The following is a 19421-nucleotide window of genomic DNA, read 5'->3' as shown; positions in this document are numbered from 1 at the left end:
CTGTCTTTACTGGGTATTCCTTCTCTTGGTTACTTTTGGCTTCTCTTGTTAATTTGCTCTTTTTCTGATCTCAATCCCTCCTTTTGGTGACAACTTTATAGCATTCTGTTCTGTCTCATCAAGTGGGCATGTTGATTTTGTTTCCTGTTTACTTTGTACCATCTCAGCCAGCTGTACTTTGTGAGTGCTCCTGGAAGGAGCCTTTGGCTGTGCCTTTTGTTTACAGTGACTTTGTTCTTGAGTTTGACTCTTGTTCCCTGATCCCCAGAATGCTCTCTTCTTTCTGCCTACATTGTACATGAGCTCTGCTGCTTTACAGCAACCTTTTAATTGATTGTACTGCTGTCTTCCATTTCTCTGATGCTAATTTGTGTATGAAAGTAGTTTCCTAATGTTTGGTTCTGCTGTATAAGATGTCTTTTAAAACTTTTACCAGCTTTCCAGTTCTGTGCTGCTTGCTGTCAGGCAGTTTTATGGTATAGAAAACAGCGTTTTATAAAGTGTTGGCAATTTGGAGACAATGATAATGATATAAGTAATGTAAGAGATTTGCTAGATATTCCTTCTAGTGGTAACTGCTTTTCAGCAGTTTCAATAGTAATACTTTTATAGCCCCTTTCATCAGGTTGTCACAACTGGTGTGTATGTCTTAAGAGGATAACCTCAGGTTACAAGAAAAAATATTTCAGTATGCGTTATGGAACTGGTGGCTGTGCCTACCTGAGGCTTATTGTTACTGTTCTCTTGTGCAAGCTTGATGTTCCTTTAACAAATGTTGCAATTTATATTTACCTAAGAAACTAAATATATGCTATATTAATTGGTTATTAACAATGTAAAATATGTATAAAGGATTAATGCCAAGAAGTAACATACAGTGACTAATGCTTATTTCTTCCACATACCACTTTCTAAAGTCTGCCTGAAAGAAAATATACATATGTGAGTTTAACAAAATTACTTTCTTTTGACCCTTATGCAAAATTTAATCAAGAATCCAGAAAGAGTTAGATAGTGTCCTTTTCATATTTCTGAAAATGTGCTGTAAGTGTGTCTTATGTGCAATGCCAAACTACAGTTTTGGTTACTGGCTTTAGTATGAAATAGATGTTCTTTTAATACATAAAGATACTAAAATATTAGCTTACTAACTCCAGGGATTTTTGTATATGACAGGCAGGAGAAGGAGGCATACATCAGAGCAAAATACGTGGAGAGAAAGTTTGTAGAGAGGCAGCCTGTGTCAGTATCTCTACTTGAATCCGGAACAAAAGTTTTGCCTCAAAGTCAGGAAGAGAAAAGGCACAGTGGCCCTGAAAAATCCCTTTTGGCAGGGGAACAAGGTGCGGCATCCCTAAAAGGTATTTACATGCTTCTCTCCTTAGCTATATTACATATGTTCTTTAAGTAACATATTTTTGTATTAATTGATTTCCTGCCTCATGCAGAGAAATCAGAATCTGTCTTCTAATGGGTCATAGCCTAGTTCAGAAGTATAAGGGAGAAAAGACTTGTTCAGAGGTGTGTATTTTTAGGTGGGGAAGAGTTTGTAGTGGGGATGCTTATCTTTCAGAAACATATTAACCACCTTCTTTCCTCCGTATTTTCATCCTTAATTTTTCCAATAACGTTCTTTCCTGCCCTATCCCTTCCTTACTGCCTGCTTTGTGCTTTGCTAACTTGCATGTCCCAGCGGTTGCTGTAAGTAGCGACGAGGCGAGGCGGGAGTCTCTGTTCTGTCCTGATGAACTAGATTCACTCTTCTCCTACTTTGATACCTCTTCAAAACTACGTAGTAGTAAGTACTACAGCTATGGCGTGTTCAGTATTTGCACTAGTGGTCCATTGTGTGTTGTGGCCATCTCCCTGCCTTTAATCTATTGTCTCCAGGCTACTGCATTGCTTAGTGTTTTCATGAAATAATTTAAGCTTTTTTACTTATCCTGATCTTTTCCTTTCTAATAATCTTTGACTATTATTATGGTTGCAATATGTGACTTCCTATTTTTCTATGGATGCATTAAGAATATTGAATAATTATTAGTAATTTTAAAAAAATCATGTATTCAGGACCAAGTATAAGAGCTTGCTTTATTATCATGGTATCTGTGAAGAGTAGGTAACTTATGGTCTGCATAGTAATTACAGTTTCTCCCCAAAACAGTACGAAGCAGTGACAGTGGGATCCAGCAGAGTGCTGATGACAGCAGAGAACACCTTGTCTCTACTATATCAGCTAACAGTTTGTATGAACCAGGTGTGTTAGGCTTTGCACTTTAAGATGAAAATTTAATCACTTCTTGGTAGCATGTTCTTGTAAAAGGAGTTAGTACTTGGTGATACGATTCATGTCTCTTCTATCCTGGTGGGCTGAAACATTTTTAAGAAGGGTAGTAATTGCTTGAGTGACCTTTCTCTCCTCCAGGCTTGGTAGCAAGAATGACATTGAGTTTTTCTAACTGAGTTCAGAGAACTATGTTTTTTCCAGTCAGATGATACTGAGCCAGAACTTTGGTTTTTTACAGATAGAGCAATGCTGCATTTTGATACAGACAAGTCTCCCCAGAAGTGCATAATCCTTTTATAAATAGTTAAATCCTTGGAGGTAGAATTCCTGTTAAGTCACAGATAATAGGCTTTTATGTGTTATTTGAGCATTCTTGCTTAATTTTTCTGTTTTCTGTTTATGTGGAATTGACCATGTCTTTAAACACTACCCCCTCTTTATTCAAAGTTTTATAAATTGATTGATGAAATTATTTGCTATCTAATATTAGCATCCTGGTCTGACAGATATTTTGACAAGCTATACTCAATACATCTAAAACATTTATTTATAAAGCAATCTTATTCTTCTACATCACAACACTCTTCTGAGGTATGTTTTAAATCCAGTAGTTCACAGCTGTGGTTTACAGGCAAGCAGCATGTGGGTTGGATCCTTTCTTTGACTGCGTTGTAGAAACACTTATGATGCTGTAACTCATGAAAGCTTACATATAACAATGTCTTTATCTCCAGACTTCACTCTCTCAAACTCTTATTGAGATTAAAAGAAAGATTATGCTTTAGTCCAAAAGATTATAGCCATAGCAAGTAATTGGTAAATGACAATGGTATGTGCTAACGAAAATTAGGTCAGAATAGTATTAGCCTCATATTCAGGTGTATCAAGCTGTTGCAGATAAAGATATATTTGTATGACTACATCACTGCAGGAAATTAGTTTTATTCATATCTTGCAGTATAGGATAAAACACACTTGTAACCTAAAGTCATTTCTTAGAAATGACACGGGATATGTAGATTCAATGATATTCACATGTGCCAGTAATGTGGAGAGAATGTTTTTTGGGCAGTAATAATTCTGTGAAGTGGCCATGCCTGAATGCTAGAACAAGCTAAAGGCATCTGTGACTTCTCCTGGCCGAATGGGGCAACAATGCACAGCATTCTGCAAAACCTGAGCTACCTTATGCTGGAGAAATGACATTTTGGTCAGAATTCCAGGAGCTACCTTATAAAAACAGGATTAGATAAGCAATTTTTTTTTTTTTTTTTCCAGAAGGAGACAGGCAAGAGTCTTCTGTGTTCTGTGACTCCAAACAGTCTAGTCCAGGATTGCAGCTGTATCGAGCTGCCTTTGAGAAGAATCTGCCTGATATGGCAGAAGCATTGGCCCATGGAGCTGAAGTAAACTGGGTCAACGTAGAAGAAAACAAAGCAACACCACTTATTCAGGCAGTGCGAGGGGTATGTGACATACAGCATTGACTGACATGGGAGGAGGGGAAGGGGAATAATAGGGATATTTCTGTGTCACTGTTCCTTTTGAACTGCTTGCATAACTAATGAATGATAATGTGGTGCTGAAGTTGTCTTTACAATGTTCTCTCAAAGTTGTTTCTGAACTATTTAATGTTTTGTTTGGAACTATATAACCTAGTAGTGTTTAAATTTGATATGGAAGCAAATCCATTTTGTTTCGCCACATGACTCAGTGGTGAGAAGGCAAAACGTGTTTGGCTCTTACTGTAGAGATCTGGTGATGAATTGTTTCTTTGCATTTATTCCGTAGGGTTCGTTGGTTACTTGTGAATTTTTGCTGCAGAATGGGGCCAATGTGAACATCAGAGACATGAAAGGAAGAGGACCCCTGCACCATGCCACGGTTCTAGGACACACGGGGTAACTGTCTGCTCCGGAATTTGTAATTGGCCATCCGTTACTGTAGTTGTTAATGTGAAGCTTCTTCATTTCCCCAAATATTCTGCCATTTTAATATATTTCAGGTGATCCAGGTTTTTCTCTCAACTTTTGTGGTGAGAGAGGAAACAACATTTTGAATTAGTAGTCTCATCCGCTAGCAAAACACATGCCTATAAACACATTTTGGTCCATTTTGTAAAAACATGTATTTAATAATGCTTTGAAATAGCATGAAATTTTGGTGAAGACTCATGAGATTTCTTTCGTTTTCTTCAGAAATATGATACAAGTTGGAGAAATAGTGGTGTGTGAGGGCCAAGGCTTTTTCTGACTCATCCCACCTGTGTGTTGCACCGAGTGTGTATCTTACTTAAATGTACTGCATTACATCTTGAGTTTTGGAATCATGGCTTTTAACTGAAACCCTGTACCACCTCACTTCAAGTGAGGACATAGTAATCTGGTTGGTGGTACCCAAACTCTCTGCATGCATGAATTCTAAATAGAGTGAGTGCAACAACTTGGGAGAGTTTAAGACGTAAGCTTAGTCAGTATGCCATGTTTATAAAGATGAAGAATTATAATAGCAGAGAAAAATGAGATCAGTTTCTGTTGGGTAAATCAGGCACCTGTGAACTGTATTCTTTCCTGTATTGATTTATCCTGTTCAGTGGTTCTTGTCTGTTGTAGTAAAAGGGATGAGGTTTTTTGATTCTACAACCTAAAGTGATACAGGAGGGTAGAGTCTTGCTTCTAAAGGGTTCAACTCCTTGCTGCACTAGCGTGATTTGAGTTAGGCATCTTTCTAATGTGGATTAAATAATTAAAGGTTTTGCTTACTACTGTGTTAACGTCTTAGTTGTTCTAGATGAACAGCACTGTTTTGAGACGTTCAAGAGACTTCTGGCGATTTAAGCCAAATATGTTGCATCCAGCTTGAATTTATTTGCTTTTTTCCTTTATTGTTGTGAAAATTATTCTTAAATGCTTTTTCTAAACAGACAAGTGTGTTTATTCCTAAAACGAGGAGCAAACCAGCATGCCACTGATGAAGATGGGAAAGATCCATTGAGTATAGCAGTAGAAGCTGCAAATGCAGATATTGTAACATTGTAAGTTGTACGTTCTTTTTTTGACTAAGTAACTGGGTTTTCCTTTTCTGTTTCAAGCTAAAAAATATAAGAAATGTCAGAATTCCTTTACATAAACACAGGGAGAGCAAAAGAAAAAGCAGAGTGCACTATCCATAGATGACCTGACTGGTGTGGGGTTCAGGAATGCATTGTAGGTCTTGAATTGTAGTCTTTTTTTAGTGCTTTAAAGATGACATTGTTGTTCTTGTTTCCTATATCATAGGTTGCGTTTAGCAAGGATGAATGAAGAAATGCGTGAATCAGAAGGACTCTATGGACAGCCAGGTCAATACTCTACTAATAACCATACTGAAATGCAGTATAAGAAGTGTATTCAGGAATTTATCAGTTTACAATTAGATTCGTAGGAGCTGAGGGAAATTTAAGATAGCTTCATACAATAATGTTTTTTATAAACAACTGACATATGTTAAAGCTTCATTGAAATTCACTGGTGTGACTTTGTCAGAGTATTTAGGGGACTAAAAGGAGAGTGTTTAAAGTACGTTATTATAGTAGTGTGTGTAACTACAGCCATTACCAACCTGTTTTGCTGGTAGTTGTCCACAGTTTTCTCCTATTGATGTTCCATTGAAATTCACGTGATGTTAGGATTTATCTGATGTTATTTAATAGCAGCCTTCTGTCCCAGGTTGCTCAGAGGCAGTTGAGCAGTTCATCTTATTATAGGATACCATTGTCCTTCCTGTGGAATGGTCCTCTTTTTCTTTTTAAGAAAAAATGCTTGCACACCAATGTAAAAATGTACATCAAATATTTCAAAATAACTCCAGACAGAAATAGGAAAGTATTATTTCCTCAAATTTTATTTTTAAATATTTTTATTTGTTAAGATACAAATAAGAAACACAGCAGTCATTCTTAAGTATGTATTTTTGTATGCATAGTATCTTACCATTTGATTTAAAAAAAAGAAAAGAATTGGCAGACATTTGAGCCAACTGGTACAGGGAAGTAAAAAATTATATTTAATGAATATGTGCAACTTTATTCTCAGGCACTCAGCCCCAATTTACACTATGTTTTGATGTGATATTTATGCAAGCCATTTCTTCTATTATGGTATGCTTCCATAGGAACCTAATTTAATCTCCTGCAAATATCAATAATGAAGGTACACTTGACTGTTGAGTTAGCTAAAAACACGCCGCTATACCTGGCAGTAGTGAAAGGCAAACCTTATTTTTAAGGTTTAGTGCTGAGTACTCTTGGCTCACTCCTATAAAGCCCTTATGTACTTTCCACTGATTCAAAAGGATTATGTGTGATTATGTCTTTTACCAGATTGGGGCTGGAATATACTCAAGGGGGAACACTGAATCTCATGTCAATATCCCCAATGAACTCTATTAAATAAACCCAATTTGTTTAGTTTCTCCTTAAGAACAGATGTTTTTCAAATTTATTTTTAAACAACTCTTCTAGGAAATTCAGATTAAAACAGTAGAAGTACTATAGACACTCAGAATTCAAATGCTTTCTTTGGTAGAGCAACAGAAAATTTAAAAGTATATACTTGGTCATGAGCTTAAATGAGGAAGAATTCCCCACTCAGAAAATGCAGCAGGCTATGTATATGAAAAAAGTCTATTGCCAGTTTGGCCATTTCACATGTAAAGCTGTTTTCTGATATAATGCATACTACTTTACGGACAGGCTGAAGGTAACAAATACTGACGTATTTTTTAGTCTCCTGATTTTTAATTTAAGAGGTAATAACTATCAGTTTCAAATAGTAAAATGCCTTTGTTTTAAGGGAGGTGGGTATTTTGATTCAAAAGCTCTGTGCTAAATCATAAATTAATATTTGGGGTCATTTAATTGACCTGTCACAAATCCAAAATTATTATAAACCAGAAAATATGTTTCTATAGTTTGTACAAAAAGCCTCAGTTGGTTATTAAATGTTACAAATGTTTAGTAAAATCTTTAATAACAAATACAGGCACTAAGATGAAAATATGAATGTGCTTAAACTGGAGATGGGGGGGACTGTTTTCCCTGACACCTTGTATAAAATTTTTTTTTTAGACAGATTCTTCAATTAGGTAGACAAATTAAAAAGCTGGCTAAGTCTTTCATTGAAAATATCTTGACCTTTTTATCAGTTTGTATTACAATAGAATCTAGAGACTGCAGTTGATACAATCTGATCCAGATATCTTACAGATAGGATCAGATCATTGTAAACAGGCAAGATTGACAATGGAAACTAGAGCTGCCACAAAGGATAGAGCTTGCCCAAAATCAGGGGGAGGGTATCCTTAGAATAATTTTTGAAATTCAGGCCACAAGCTGTAGCACAGTGTCCCAGCCACAGATCTTGCTGTATCTTTGGATAGCATAGCTCTGCTCTCCTCGGTTCTTTACTTGCTAAAAGAAGTCTCTTTTAAAAGTTGAGGTAAATATTTGTGTATTTTAAATGTTCATGTCTGCTAGCCTGCTAGAAGGGTTGTGTAAATGTGTAAGTGTATGCACAAAACCTCTCTGCTGTTGCAAGGTATGATATCTTTACGTGGTCGTAGAGGAGGCAGGTCTTTTTCACTGCATATACATGTTCAGTTATCTGCACTGCCCTTATTTTAGAACTCCTATCTTCCAAAATTATGGTTCTAGAAGAAAATAAGGATTTTCAAGGCAATTGTATGTTTGGTGGGAGCTATGTGAGGGTAAATATCGATGTATGAGTTTGCTGTCATCAGAGTGAAGCCAACTGCCTATTTCTCCGCTTTAGTAATGCAGTTGATAAACAATTACTAATGTAGCTAATGGCATCAACATTTCTAATTTAAATATACCTGGCTGGTTTGAGCTACTGAGAGAATGTATAAATTTCTCTGCGAGGTACAGTTGGTCTTCCAAAATATTCCTAGAATGGGAACTAGCTGAAAGTAACTTGTTCAACAAAAAGTTCATTTCTGCTGGTAGAAGCCATATGCACCATTGTACTGTTTCTCGTATAATACTTGAGTGCTCATCTTCTGGTGCTACAGTATGTCTGCTAAATATTTGATATTAGTTTTGCCACTTTTTCTTCCTATCTTTTCTTGAATGTATGATGTGTGCCTTTTTGAGTTACTGTGGTGTTAAATAGTAAAGTGGTGTTATAGTATTTTTGTACATAAAATTTGCACTTTAGGGAAAACATTGCTTGGAAAGGGAATTTCCAGAATTCAATTTTAGAGTAGGATTTTAAAATAATTATAAGGTTTACAGTATTAAGTATTTTAATGCAGCATACAAACTAAAGGAACACTTTATTTTAGTCTATTTTTGTATGCAATATTTTTGTTATGTAATAGAGCCAAAAACAGAGCCACAGTGTATCTTGCAAAAATGCTTTGTTTTTTCTTTCAAGTTAATTTGAAAGAACCAAGTATGGCAACTTGAACTACACTACTAGTTCACCAGTGGAACCCACTTCTGTATTAAAAGCATAATTGCTTTTATCATACAAGCTTGATTCCGATTTGTGCTCTTTATAGCTGTTCTTTTGGTGAATGCTAAAACTCCTTTCATTCTGTGCTTATCTCTCAGTGCAAGCAGTTATCAGAAACTGTTACAATAAAATGTGTCCTGTGCCTGCTTCATCTCTAGAACATACTTGAAACTAAATCTGAAAACCAGAAGGGAACTTCACTAGAACTGACTTTTCCTAGTAGAGCCATATTGAATGTATTTATCTTTTAAAGTCTGGGAAGAATTGTGTCATTACATTTTTATATAAACCCACATGCCATGCATGTTTAAATATTTCTGGAAGGTCAGTTATCATTTCTGAAAGTATTTTCAAATGAACGGAGTCTCATCTCCAAAAGAACAATAGTTCTAATATTGGAAATGTGCATTAAAAGATGGAAAAAGAAAACAGTTTAACTTTTCACTGTAGTGCAAACTTTTAAACACACAAATATTCTTTTTAAAGCTGCTCTTTGAAAGAAAAGTGAAATAATACTTTTCTTCTGCAATCATTTTGGAAAAAAAAAAATCTTCATGTTCAACATACATTGAGAGAGATTTTGGGTTGATTTATTTGTCATGCTATGTTAAAGCTGTCAGCAAGGAACAGTAGTGCTGGGCTCTTGTGTCCTATGTGGTCGTGTGTGTTGGGAAGACAGCAAAATTTGGATGGCTGCATAGTTCCTGACCAGGCCAAACGTTTTATGCAATTAATTCCCTTTGAAGGCAATAGGGTATGGTTAATGTTTTAAAATGAAACCTGAACTCAAGGCCCAAAATGCTGCAGCAGATGAAAGAATGTGAAAATGTCCATTTTAAAGTGGCAAAAGAATGACTTGGCAATGACTCAAGAAGTAATCATTCCTCAATGTGTTTTCCTGTGTAGACAGGGAGGGGGAGGGAGACGGGCCTGGCGGAAATTGCTGCCATCCCACATTTTGGAATATGTACTAGTAGTCAGGTTGTGTTTAAGCACAAAGGGTGAAGATTTAAAAAAACAAAACAAAAAAAACAAACCCTAAATGAAAGATGTTTAAGGAAAGTATTATCACTTTTATAAATAAAACTAAAAGGTGCAATGAATGTTCAGTAATGCATGTAAAAATTTATATTTGCTGAAGTAATAGACCAAAAGGATTTATGAACAATAATTTCTCTATTTAGGATTGCTTTTTTTATACTATTACTTGCTGATTGTTTCTTTCATGGAGACTTCTGTCTGGCTGTAAGACTTCTGACCTCTGTTTCCAAGTAAATCTTTATGCCATAATTCCACTTTTCTGAAGAGAATCTTGGTTAGCACTTCCTTGCAAAAACAAGGATTTTATTCTTTAATAGTTAATAAACATTTTTCTTTTTACATTGCTTTAAAATGCTTTTGTTTTTCCTTTCTAACTCTGAACTTTCCTCTATGTGGCTGCCTGTGAGGTACAATTTCAGGTATAGTTTGGCTTTGTTTAATTTGCTTCTACAGAACATGCATGCAAGTTAACAGTCCCAAAGAGTTCACATCAGCATCATTCCATCTATAAACAATCTTTATACGTGAATAAGTGTTATACAGTGGTAGCACAGTAGGGCATTTGTGCAATGGTGGGTGATGTTAATTATCACAAATGTTTAAAACTGTTTCCCTTTTCTTTTCTATCTAGGAGATGAAATTTATCAGGACATTTTTCGTGACTTTTCTCAAATGGCATCAAATAATCCAGAGAAGCTAAACCGTTTCCAGCAGTCAGATTCCCAGAAGTCTTAAGTGTCAAGAAGGAAAAGAACCTGATCCTTATAATGCAACTCTTTTTTTACTTTAACAGAATGAATTATATGCATTTTGTTAGATAGTTTGGATAAAATGACCACTCTAATGTAGCTTTAGATTGTGGTAGCTGGGGAAATGTATGAGTTGTTTTATGTTCTACAATACGTATACCTCAGCAGCTGAAGAAAATGTTTAAAAAAAGGAATACCTGCTAGCTCAGTATAAAAATAGTACCTGTTAGCAAGTACCAAGTTTGTCTGTGGTTCGTACATAAAGTTAGCAGAGTGTAGCTGTATGCGTTGCAGACTCCCGATGGCAGGACGAGCAGACCAGCTTTGCTATTTAGTATTGCCTGCTGTCATCTGTCTCCTTATTGCCATAAAGAATGTGCCTCTGACAAGAAGGTCTGGGTTGCATTTTCTGGGACTGTTTGGAAGGGAAATCGGGTAATGACTTCTTGAGTTGTCCTTCTATTTGTGGGCCTATAACTTAACAGGTTCTCTTGTTCCTACGCTGACTCTGGTTAGAGGTAGGCTGTTAATAACAAGACATGGCAACTCCTGCTCTTTTGTAAGTTCTTTCACAGTGGAAGCTTTAACACCAGGCTGGCCTTTATGCTAGTGACTGCAGGTCAGTCACAATAGGTATACATCCTGGAGGACCAAACTTCTAAGAGCAGTCTGTTTTCCTTTTTTTCTCTTAAATTAAATTCTCTGTGCAGCAAGTATACTTTTAAATGAGCATGTGGAACCTCTCATGAAAAATAAACTTAATCATTCTGGACATGATGTGGGGTTTGTTTGTAGTATTTTGACATCAAAACTTGAATTTGAGACATGAAAGTAAATATTGAGCCAATGGAATTTGTGTAGAACAGTCGTACGAAGGCTGTTTGTTACCTTTTCTTTTTGCTGTTCTCGCTACTAGCCATAAGCTGAATATATAAAATCTCATATGTAATGCAGCCATGCTAAATTTAGGGCAATCGATCCTTTTTACCAGGAAGCAGTATCCTTTATATAATCTGCAAAGATGTGTATGTATACATGTTGTCTAAACTAACGTGTGCACAAGAAAACCTAGGAATTTCACCACACATTTTAGCGAAGTAATGAATGAGCATAGTCTCCAGCTGTATTCTGAGGGCAGCAACACAATTTGCTTTACTCAATAGTGAGCTCCATTCTGCTGATATGCATGCATAAATGGTGTCTGTAGATACATGCTTATGTGTCAGGTTATTTAATACCTAGACAGTAATCACCTGAAGCCCCAAACCAGCAGATGCCATTCTTTATGCTCTATTTGTCTGCCCTGTGGACAACTTGGCAATTTTTAGGTAACATACTATCAATGTGAGTTTTTAATAGTCCTAATAGCCATGGCATTTTGCTAACCTGCTGTTTAAATGTATTTAGGAAATGAATTGGCTTTTCTCCAAGCTGACTAAGCAAAATTGGGTAAACAAATTCTGTAAACTATGGTAAAATTAAACTTTCTGGCACATTAAATTTCAACAATGTATTTCAAATATTTATAATTTTGCATCAAATGTATAATAATGTATCAAATCTGAATGATTATTGCTGCAAAGCTAATAGCATTTTAGAATTGTCCAATAGATTCTTTTTCCAAGCATAAGAATCTTGCAAATAGTTCTTTTTTGTGTATGGTCTAATTATGCTAGGAAAAGCAGATTCTGCCCATTTAAAGAGTGCATTTAGTCTGAATAATAAGAAACTTAGGAATATCACCTGTAATAAGCAGTAATTTCTAGTAAGTTGTTTTTTAAATAGCTGTCTGTGAAATTATAATATACTTCCTAATCTGCAGTATTTAACGGCAGTGGATGTTTTAGTAGATCTTAGAGAAAGAAAAATTCCCAGTGTACAGATGGGACAATGTAGGATATGACCATGTATAGTATACACTTCAGACATAGGTTTTTCTAAAGATTTGTCTTTTGCAGCCTACATGACAGGCAGTATATAGTGTGATTGGCTGTAATGTAAAGCTACCTAAAGCTTAATGGCATAATTGCTATCTCAGTCCGTGCTGTTGAAAAAATGTCCAAGACACTTATTTCAAATCTCCACTGGTATTTTCCTTCCTAGCTGCAAAAATCTGTGACAAATTTTGCAGGACAACTTCCTGTAGACAAAAAAAGTTTCTTCCTAGTAGCTCTGCAGATCCATGTGTTGCATTCCTGACTCTCATCTGTCTGGGAAGCAGTATCAGTCTATTTATGCTAAAGGACTAATAACATAACATACCTGATCCACAGACGGTATTACTCTTGTCAGGATCTCTGGAGTTGTAATGGTTCAGGGAGTAGGTATGTCACTTCTGATCCTACAGCCTTGTTCCCCAATCCTTTTAGGTACTCTAGGATGTCTAGTATAAACTGCATTCAGTTAAAGCTTTTTTCAGGTCAGGTGCAATACATATGTTTAATATGTTGCTCATCAGCAAAAATGAATATGCCATTAAGTTACATGAAATGTATTGAGGGCTTAGTCCTACCAGACACTGGCAGGCTCAGTGCTCCAGGGCCTCTAGCTCACAGGATTCAGCCCTCAGTAGTACAAAGTATGATTATTACCAGGGCTCTGAAGGTCTGGATTCTATATCAAGTTCTGACTCAAGTGCTAATCTGCTGCTCAGTAATATTAGGAAACTTCCATTTTTATTACAACAGGAATCTGAGTATAACTAGAATAGTAGACAGTAAGGCTCCATTGTGGGTTAGCATCTTGTACTCTGTACAAGATGATGGAAAGCTTCAATTCCAGTTCGTGTTTCTCTGTAGGTATGAAATATAGTAGGTCTTAATTGGTGAGGTACAAAGCAGTAGATTCCTAATACAGTTTAAAATCAGCTTTCACATGGATTTATAGTAATTTACTAGATATGAAGGATTTTATAATATTTTTTCTAGCCAGAGTTAGATCATATGTTCTAGAAGTCTCTTGGAAAGACGTATGTCGAGGAGCTCAATGTATATTCTAATGCATCTTGATTTCAGAGGTGTAATTTACTTAACGTTGCATGTTGATTCAAAGAGTGTCCGTGGGGTCTCCTTAGTGGTCTGTATTGTTCTGATTGTTCATAGGGTTTCATATTTTATGTTAATGTCAGTACAGGGCATATAAACTTAAATTTCTTAATTATTATACTGAATTATGCCACTGAATTATATTAGACATGCTGGACTTTGTTCCCATAAATTTGGGTGAAGGCGGTAGATGGTAGAATTCTTTCTTTGCTTTCACAAGCTGCACGTACTGAATGCACAGTCTGAAAGCACGTTTCAATTGTTCATTAGTACATTGTGGACTTCAGCCTCCTTACCAATTAGGACCTAATCCAAGAAGTCACTGAAATCAGTGGCAGTATTTCCACTGATTTCAGAGGCTTTGGATTGTACCTTTTGTGGCTTCTAATGTTAGTGTGTTAAAGGATCCTGTATTAATACTGCGTTTTTCACTCTGTGGGGTTTTATATTTTACCTCTTTATATACTGAGCTGAAATAGTTTTAGAAAATGCAACCAGACCTTCCAACTGCTGTCAGCAAATCCCCGTACAAGAGGAAGTTTCTCCTGTTTTGCAGTATGACATCAGTACACGCATGTCCAAATTATTAGAGTTCTCCTCGATAGAGCAAAAACTTTGTAGCACTAAAGAAAAAAGGTGAGAACTAGAATTAGCACAGGGTTGGCTGTGATGTTTTCAGGACTTCGGTGCTTCCCTGCAGCCATCTGTTTTACAGCGTGGATGTTAACTCTGCTTCTTGATCATGAGAATCTCAAATGACACAGTGACTATCAAAGGACCATTTGATAGAATTGCAAATTGTGAGAGTGCTAAGGACGTAACATTTTTATACTGTCAAAAGGACTAAGCTGATTATTCTGGTTATTTAATACACTGAAAGTATTTTGAGAGTCAGTTTTGCAGACTAGCCTCTCTGCCCATTCACAGATGGACGCTTTTTCCGAAGTTAGAGTTTATGCCACTTGTTTGTGCAGCCTGATAGCTGAAATGTCTTGCTTGCACAAAAGCGCATTTTTAAAATGGGGACAACTCCAGAAAGGCAATATGGGGCGGGGGGGGGAAAGGACGAATGTGCCGCTTTGGTATACCCCCTTTCAGACGCTTGCTTTATCTTCCTGCATACAGTATTTTCTTGTTTCTCTTCCCATGGAAGGAGATGATAGAGGAGGAAAAAATCCCGCTCACTTTTTTTGTTAGGATCCCAGATTGTCCGTGTTTTGATAGAGATCGCTGAGAAATTGTCGTTTCCTCAAGCAGAGAGGTAACTCTGTCTGAAATAATGAACTTTTTTTTTTCTTTATCCATGCGTCCCTCTGTAGCTGGTGTTTTTTAAGCATTCCAGCAGTAAAATGCTTGCATTCTCCTGTGAACCCTTCTCCCCCCTTAAGGTGTTAACTGTAAAGAATGTATAACCAGCCCTAGTTCGCATTTATTACGTCTGTAGCCTCTGTATCAAAAACTTGAATGTAGTTTTCTGTAGTTTGCCATTGTAAATGAGAGAAACGCGTTATTACCTTTGTAGTTACTTAATCGACTGTACATGCTGTAAGGATTGTAAATACTGGACTTGATTAAACCTTTGTACGCTGCCGGCGGCCTCCGTCTGTGGGCGGGGAGGGGGCGGGGCCGGGGGCGGGGCGCGGCGGGGCGGCGGTCCCGCCCCCGGCATGGCGGCGATGGGCCGCGCCGCCCGGGGCTGGGCGCGCTCGCAGCCCTGCGCCCTGGCGCTGGCCGCCGCTCTGGCCGTCTGCGCCTTCTACTACCTGGGCGGCGGCGGCGAGACCTTCTCCAGCGCCACCCGCCGCCTCCGCGCCACGCCACCCGCTCCGGCCCACCGCCACCCCCAGCGCGCCGCCGGGGAGGCGGCGGCGGGGGGCCGCGACCTGCACCTCCTGATGATGTTCACCAAGGCGGAGCGGAGCCCGGCGCTGCGCGCCAAGGGGCAGGCGGCCCTGCGCTCCCTGCTGCGGCACGGCCGGCTGGGCGGCGGGGACGCGCTGCACCTCCACCTCGTCACCGAGGGCGCCAGCCGGGACATCGGCCTGGGGCTGCTGCGGGACCTGCTGCGCGGCGCCGCCTTCCGGCACCAGGTGCGACCGGCGGGGCGGGCAGCTGCGCGGCCGCGCCGGGCCGGGCCGGGCCGGGCCCCTCTGCGGCCGCGGGCGGCGGAGGGGAGCGGAGCGGCACCGCCGGCCTGGCCTTCGCCGGCGCATCCCGCGGGGCTGCCGCTCGCCTGCCGGGCGTCGCGACGGAAGCGCGCGGGGCCTGCGATCGCGGTTGTTCTTCCCGTGAGGCAAAGGGAGCGGCAGCCTGGCGGGAAGAAACTCGCTCAACCCACGGCCCTTGCTCCGGCTCCCTGCAGCGGGTGCTCGCTTCCCGCCCGTGCCGGGGAAGGCTGCGCCGCTCCCCGGCCTCTCGAGTCTGCTGAGGGGCTCGTTCTGTGCGAGCTGGGACCCCGCGCTCCCTGCTGCTGCCGCTGCCTGCCGGGAGGCGTCCCGGTGCGGCTCGGCGATTACCTCGCCCGGGGCTGGGCGGCTGCGTGGTCTGGGGAGACCTCTGGCAAGCCACTTCTGCGGGAGAAGAGCAGTTGCTCTGAGCAGTGCTGCTCCTCTTCTAGAGACCCTGCTCTTAGCCCCGGTTCAGCCTCTCAGCGCGGGGGCCGGGTGTGCCCCGCGCGTAGATGGCTTCCCAAGTGGTCCCGCGGGACCGTGATCAGAAAAGGCTGTCGCCCTGCTGCTCGTGGCTCTTGAAAAGGGGAACAGAAACCCTGCAAAGGTCGGAGTGCTTCCACGTGCAGATGTTCACCCTGCTACCTGCCAGAGAAACGGTTCCGCCTCCCAAAAACGTAGTCAGTGCAGTCCATGCAAAGTCAGGCTTTCCTTCACGTTAAACACAGTGTCTGAAAACTGAAGGAGCATTAAGTTCAGAGACTCCAGGTAACTTGACTCTCCTGTCCTGAGGTGCTGCTGCAGAGTATTGCCTGGAAGCGTCTTCTGCTTCTGCTGTAACTTTCCATTTCTCATCTTTCAGGGGTTTCATATTAGCTGAACTCTGCTGAGACGCAACCTTAACATTGTTCATACAGATCATTTGCTGGTAAATAATCCCACCTCTCCTTCTCCTTAAACAGCACTTACTAGTGCTGGCGCTCAGTCAGGTCACGTATCCGTCTGTGGTGGGTAACCTGCACCCTGCCAGCAGTGCTCAGCTGTCTGGAGGGGGTCTGCACAGCTACCTTCAGGAGCATTCCTCCCTGCTGCAGCGGGGTGGACCAGCCATGCCCCATGATGGCACGGGGCGAATGTGCAGAGCGACAGCCCAGCTCCGGTTTGTGGTACCGTGTCCCCTGGAGTTGGAGGACCCCCGAGCCACCACGGCGTGCGGATCCCTTGCAGACACCGCTCTCTGCGTGCGGCTGCCTTACTGCCATCTGCTCTTCTCAGAAACCAAATTCTTCTGCGGGCAGCCTTGCTGGCATTGCTTCTCCAGGGGGATGCGGGCTTGTGAGTTGAATGTTGCGTGAGGTGAGGGCATGCGGCGATGTGTCTGTTGCAGGGTGGGCCTCCCTCTGTAGGTGCTTGTGGACTCGCAGTAAAGCCTGGCTCATGGCTTGGTGAGTAGGTCTTGTGCCAGAACTGATCTTTTGGGTGTAAGCAAGCAGCGTGGTCTGGTGGGCTCAGGTGAGATCTCGCCTGGGATCTACTCAGTGGGGCAGCTTCTTTCCTCTCTCCTGGCAGAGCCTGACGTATTCTGGTTTCATTAGCTGGTCTGTGGTTGGTAGTAGACTTCAGATCTATCCACTTTCCTGGTTTTAGGTAGAGTTCCTAGTAGTACAGAGCAGAGGCTGTTGCCTGCTCCTCAAGCGTACAGCCTCGCCCCTAATACTGCACTGGTTTCTGGTACACCAGCAGGTGACAGCATCTCTTTATTCTTGCTGTAGCCTACCCTATTCCTCCTCTTTATCAGCAAGAAACATCACCCTAACTTAGACCTTTGGTGCTGCTAAAATGTTGAAGGCAGTTGATCCTGATACTCGGGTAGCCCCAGCAGTAACCTGTCTTCATCCTGAGACCTCTCCTTTCCTGGTTTTCTTGGTGTCCCCAGAACGCTCTCCTGGTTCTTATGCTGTTTTCCTAGAGCAGGCCCAGAGATGAGGCTGGATAAAGTGCTCAGAGGGCAGCTTGAGCTGCAGAGGCAGGATCAGTAAAAACCTTGAACTTCACTTTTTCTTCGTGAGGATGTGATTCAGGCTCTGCTTTTGGAGCTGTCCTTGCCCTCCCCTCCCAGCAGAGCTGGGATCGGTTGGGTCCTCTGTTAGAGTGAAGCCCAGGAATCAGACTTAGATCCTAACCCTTGGGGAAGGTCATGGGCCAGCTCTTGTCTCTCCCTAAACTTTCAAGATCTCCTGGAGACTGAAGCAGCCGGCTGCAGCCTGCCAGGCAGGGCAGCGTGCGGAGGGTGAGAGCAGAGGGGCTTTGGGATGCACCGCGGTGGGGTGCGTGGGAGCAGCTTAGGCACAGGACCCTCCCTGCCGTGCGGGGCAGGGCGGACCTGGGCTGCCCCAGGCGTGGGGCAGTCGTGAAGTGGCATCGCCGGTCCCACAGTGCCTCTACAGATGTGTCCCAGATGTGGAGCTGGGAGCGCAGCGTGCCAACGGCGAGCGGCAGATGGAGCTGGTGCTCTGCGATGTGGTGCCTGCGTGGCTTTTTGGCGTGGGGTGGAGAGCGGCGGGGACGGAGGAGGTTGGCCGGGGAGCACCCGTGAGCGGCGGTGCCGGAGGAAGGACTCGCCGCACGCCGGCACCCAGCCAGGACCTGGCCTTCCTGCCCACGCCTCGTCCTCTGAGCCTTGGCTCCCGGAGGTTCTGCTGGGCTTTTACCAGGGCTTTATCCTCGCAGTCGCAGGGAGCGTGTCCTGCCCCGTGGGTTGCAGGGTGATCTCTGCAGCCTCTCCCGCTTCGTGGTGAGCGGGAAGTGCTCGGGAGCGAGCCGGGGCACGTCTCAGCAGACGATACTGTGCTTACAAAGAGACCCGACTCGCCTCGTTTCCTGCAACTCTGGGCTGCATGCTCTGACTCCTGGTGCTGATTCATATCACTTATTTATTCCGTTCCCCTCTGAGAATAAAATTAACTGCGCGTTCTGCTCGTTGCTCTTCCTGGTTGCTTGTTTAGATCAGCCCCGCGGAGGATGCTGCCAAACGCTGACTCCTCTGCGGGTCTGGTGCTGTGCGAAGACGTGCTGGGGTGAATTTAACTGAGCTGCCGTGACCCAGCGCTTACAAGAGAGCTGCAAAGATACCTGGCACGAGAAGGAGGGAAAGTTAAAGACAAACGAAACATGGGTTGTTTTTTCCTAGTGAATCAATTGAAAGGGTCTTTTCTCAGTGCGGGACGTGTGCTTATAAAACTGCTTGCACAAAAAACCCCTAGAACTTAGTTTTCTTAATGTTCTCAGCAAATGTGGTCGGATTTAGCTACAGGGATTTACTGAAAGCTGCTACACAAATAAATAACGAAGCACAAAATTAGCAGCGGATCAACAAGCTGTGCTAAAGTCAGCAGTGAGGAGAGGAGAAGCCCTTGCGGTCCTGGAGAGACTGGCCGGCCTGTGGCTGCGGAAGGAAGGTTCAGCTGCTCAGGGGTTTGCTTTGCAGAAGTGCCTAATCAAAGGGTGGGCAAAAGACACAAATTTTCCTGTTTTCTTTGGCAGGGGAGGGAAGGCGGATGATGCTGTGTCTGGAGTTTCAGGAGTATTTTTCCCATGATTTTTGTCCACTGGTGCTT

General features: G+C 41.7%; 2 protein-coding genes across 14 annotated transcripts in view; both read left to right on the top strand.

Annotated features, from left to right (window-relative positions):
• Positions 1–15225, top strand: part of ACAP2 (ArfGAP with coiled-coil, ankyrin repeat and PH domains 2) — a 71101-nt gene extending 55876 nt beyond the window's left edge. For 4 of the 13 annotated variants that reach the window (XM_030027010.2, XM_030027008.2, XM_030027013.2 and 1 more), the window contains 8 exons: positions 1177–1361; positions 1694–1798; positions 2165–2257; positions 3566–3753; positions 4079–4188; positions 5211–5321; positions 5566–5627; positions 10475–15225. In XM_030027010.2, the coding sequence (XP_029882870.1) occupies positions 1177–1361; positions 1694–1798; positions 2165–2257; positions 3566–3753; positions 4079–4188; positions 5211–5321; positions 5566–5627; positions 10475–10578 (958 nt within the window). In that variant the 3' untranslated portion in view covers positions 10579–15225. The remainder of the gene's footprint in view (positions 1–1176; positions 1362–1693; positions 1799–2164; positions 2258–3565; positions 3754–4078; positions 4189–5210; positions 5322–5565; positions 5628–10474) is intronic. The other 9 variants (XM_030027017.2, XM_030027016.2, XM_030027019.2 and 6 more) reach the window with 5 other exon arrangements.
• A 42-nt stretch (positions 15226–15267) lies between these two features.
• XXYLT1 (xyloside xylosyltransferase 1) overlaps positions 15268–19421 on the top strand; it is a 37816-nt gene continuing 33662 nt past the window's right edge. The window contains exon 1 of the mRNA XM_030027022.2: positions 15268–15726. Within this exon, the coding sequence (XP_029882882.1) occupies positions 15304–15726 (423 nt within the window). The 5' untranslated portion in view covers positions 15268–15303. The remainder of the gene's footprint in view (positions 15727–19421) is intronic.

The sequence above is a fragment of the Aquila chrysaetos genome, chromosome 10 (genome assembly GCF_900496995.4).
Source record: "Aquila chrysaetos chrysaetos chromosome 10, bAquChr1.4, whole genome shotgun sequence".
Lineage (NCBI taxonomy): Eukaryota > Metazoa > Chordata > Aves > Accipitriformes > Accipitridae > Aquila > Aquila chrysaetos.
Note: the sequence above shows the minus strand (reverse complement) of the source record. Positions and strands in the feature narration are given on the sequence as shown.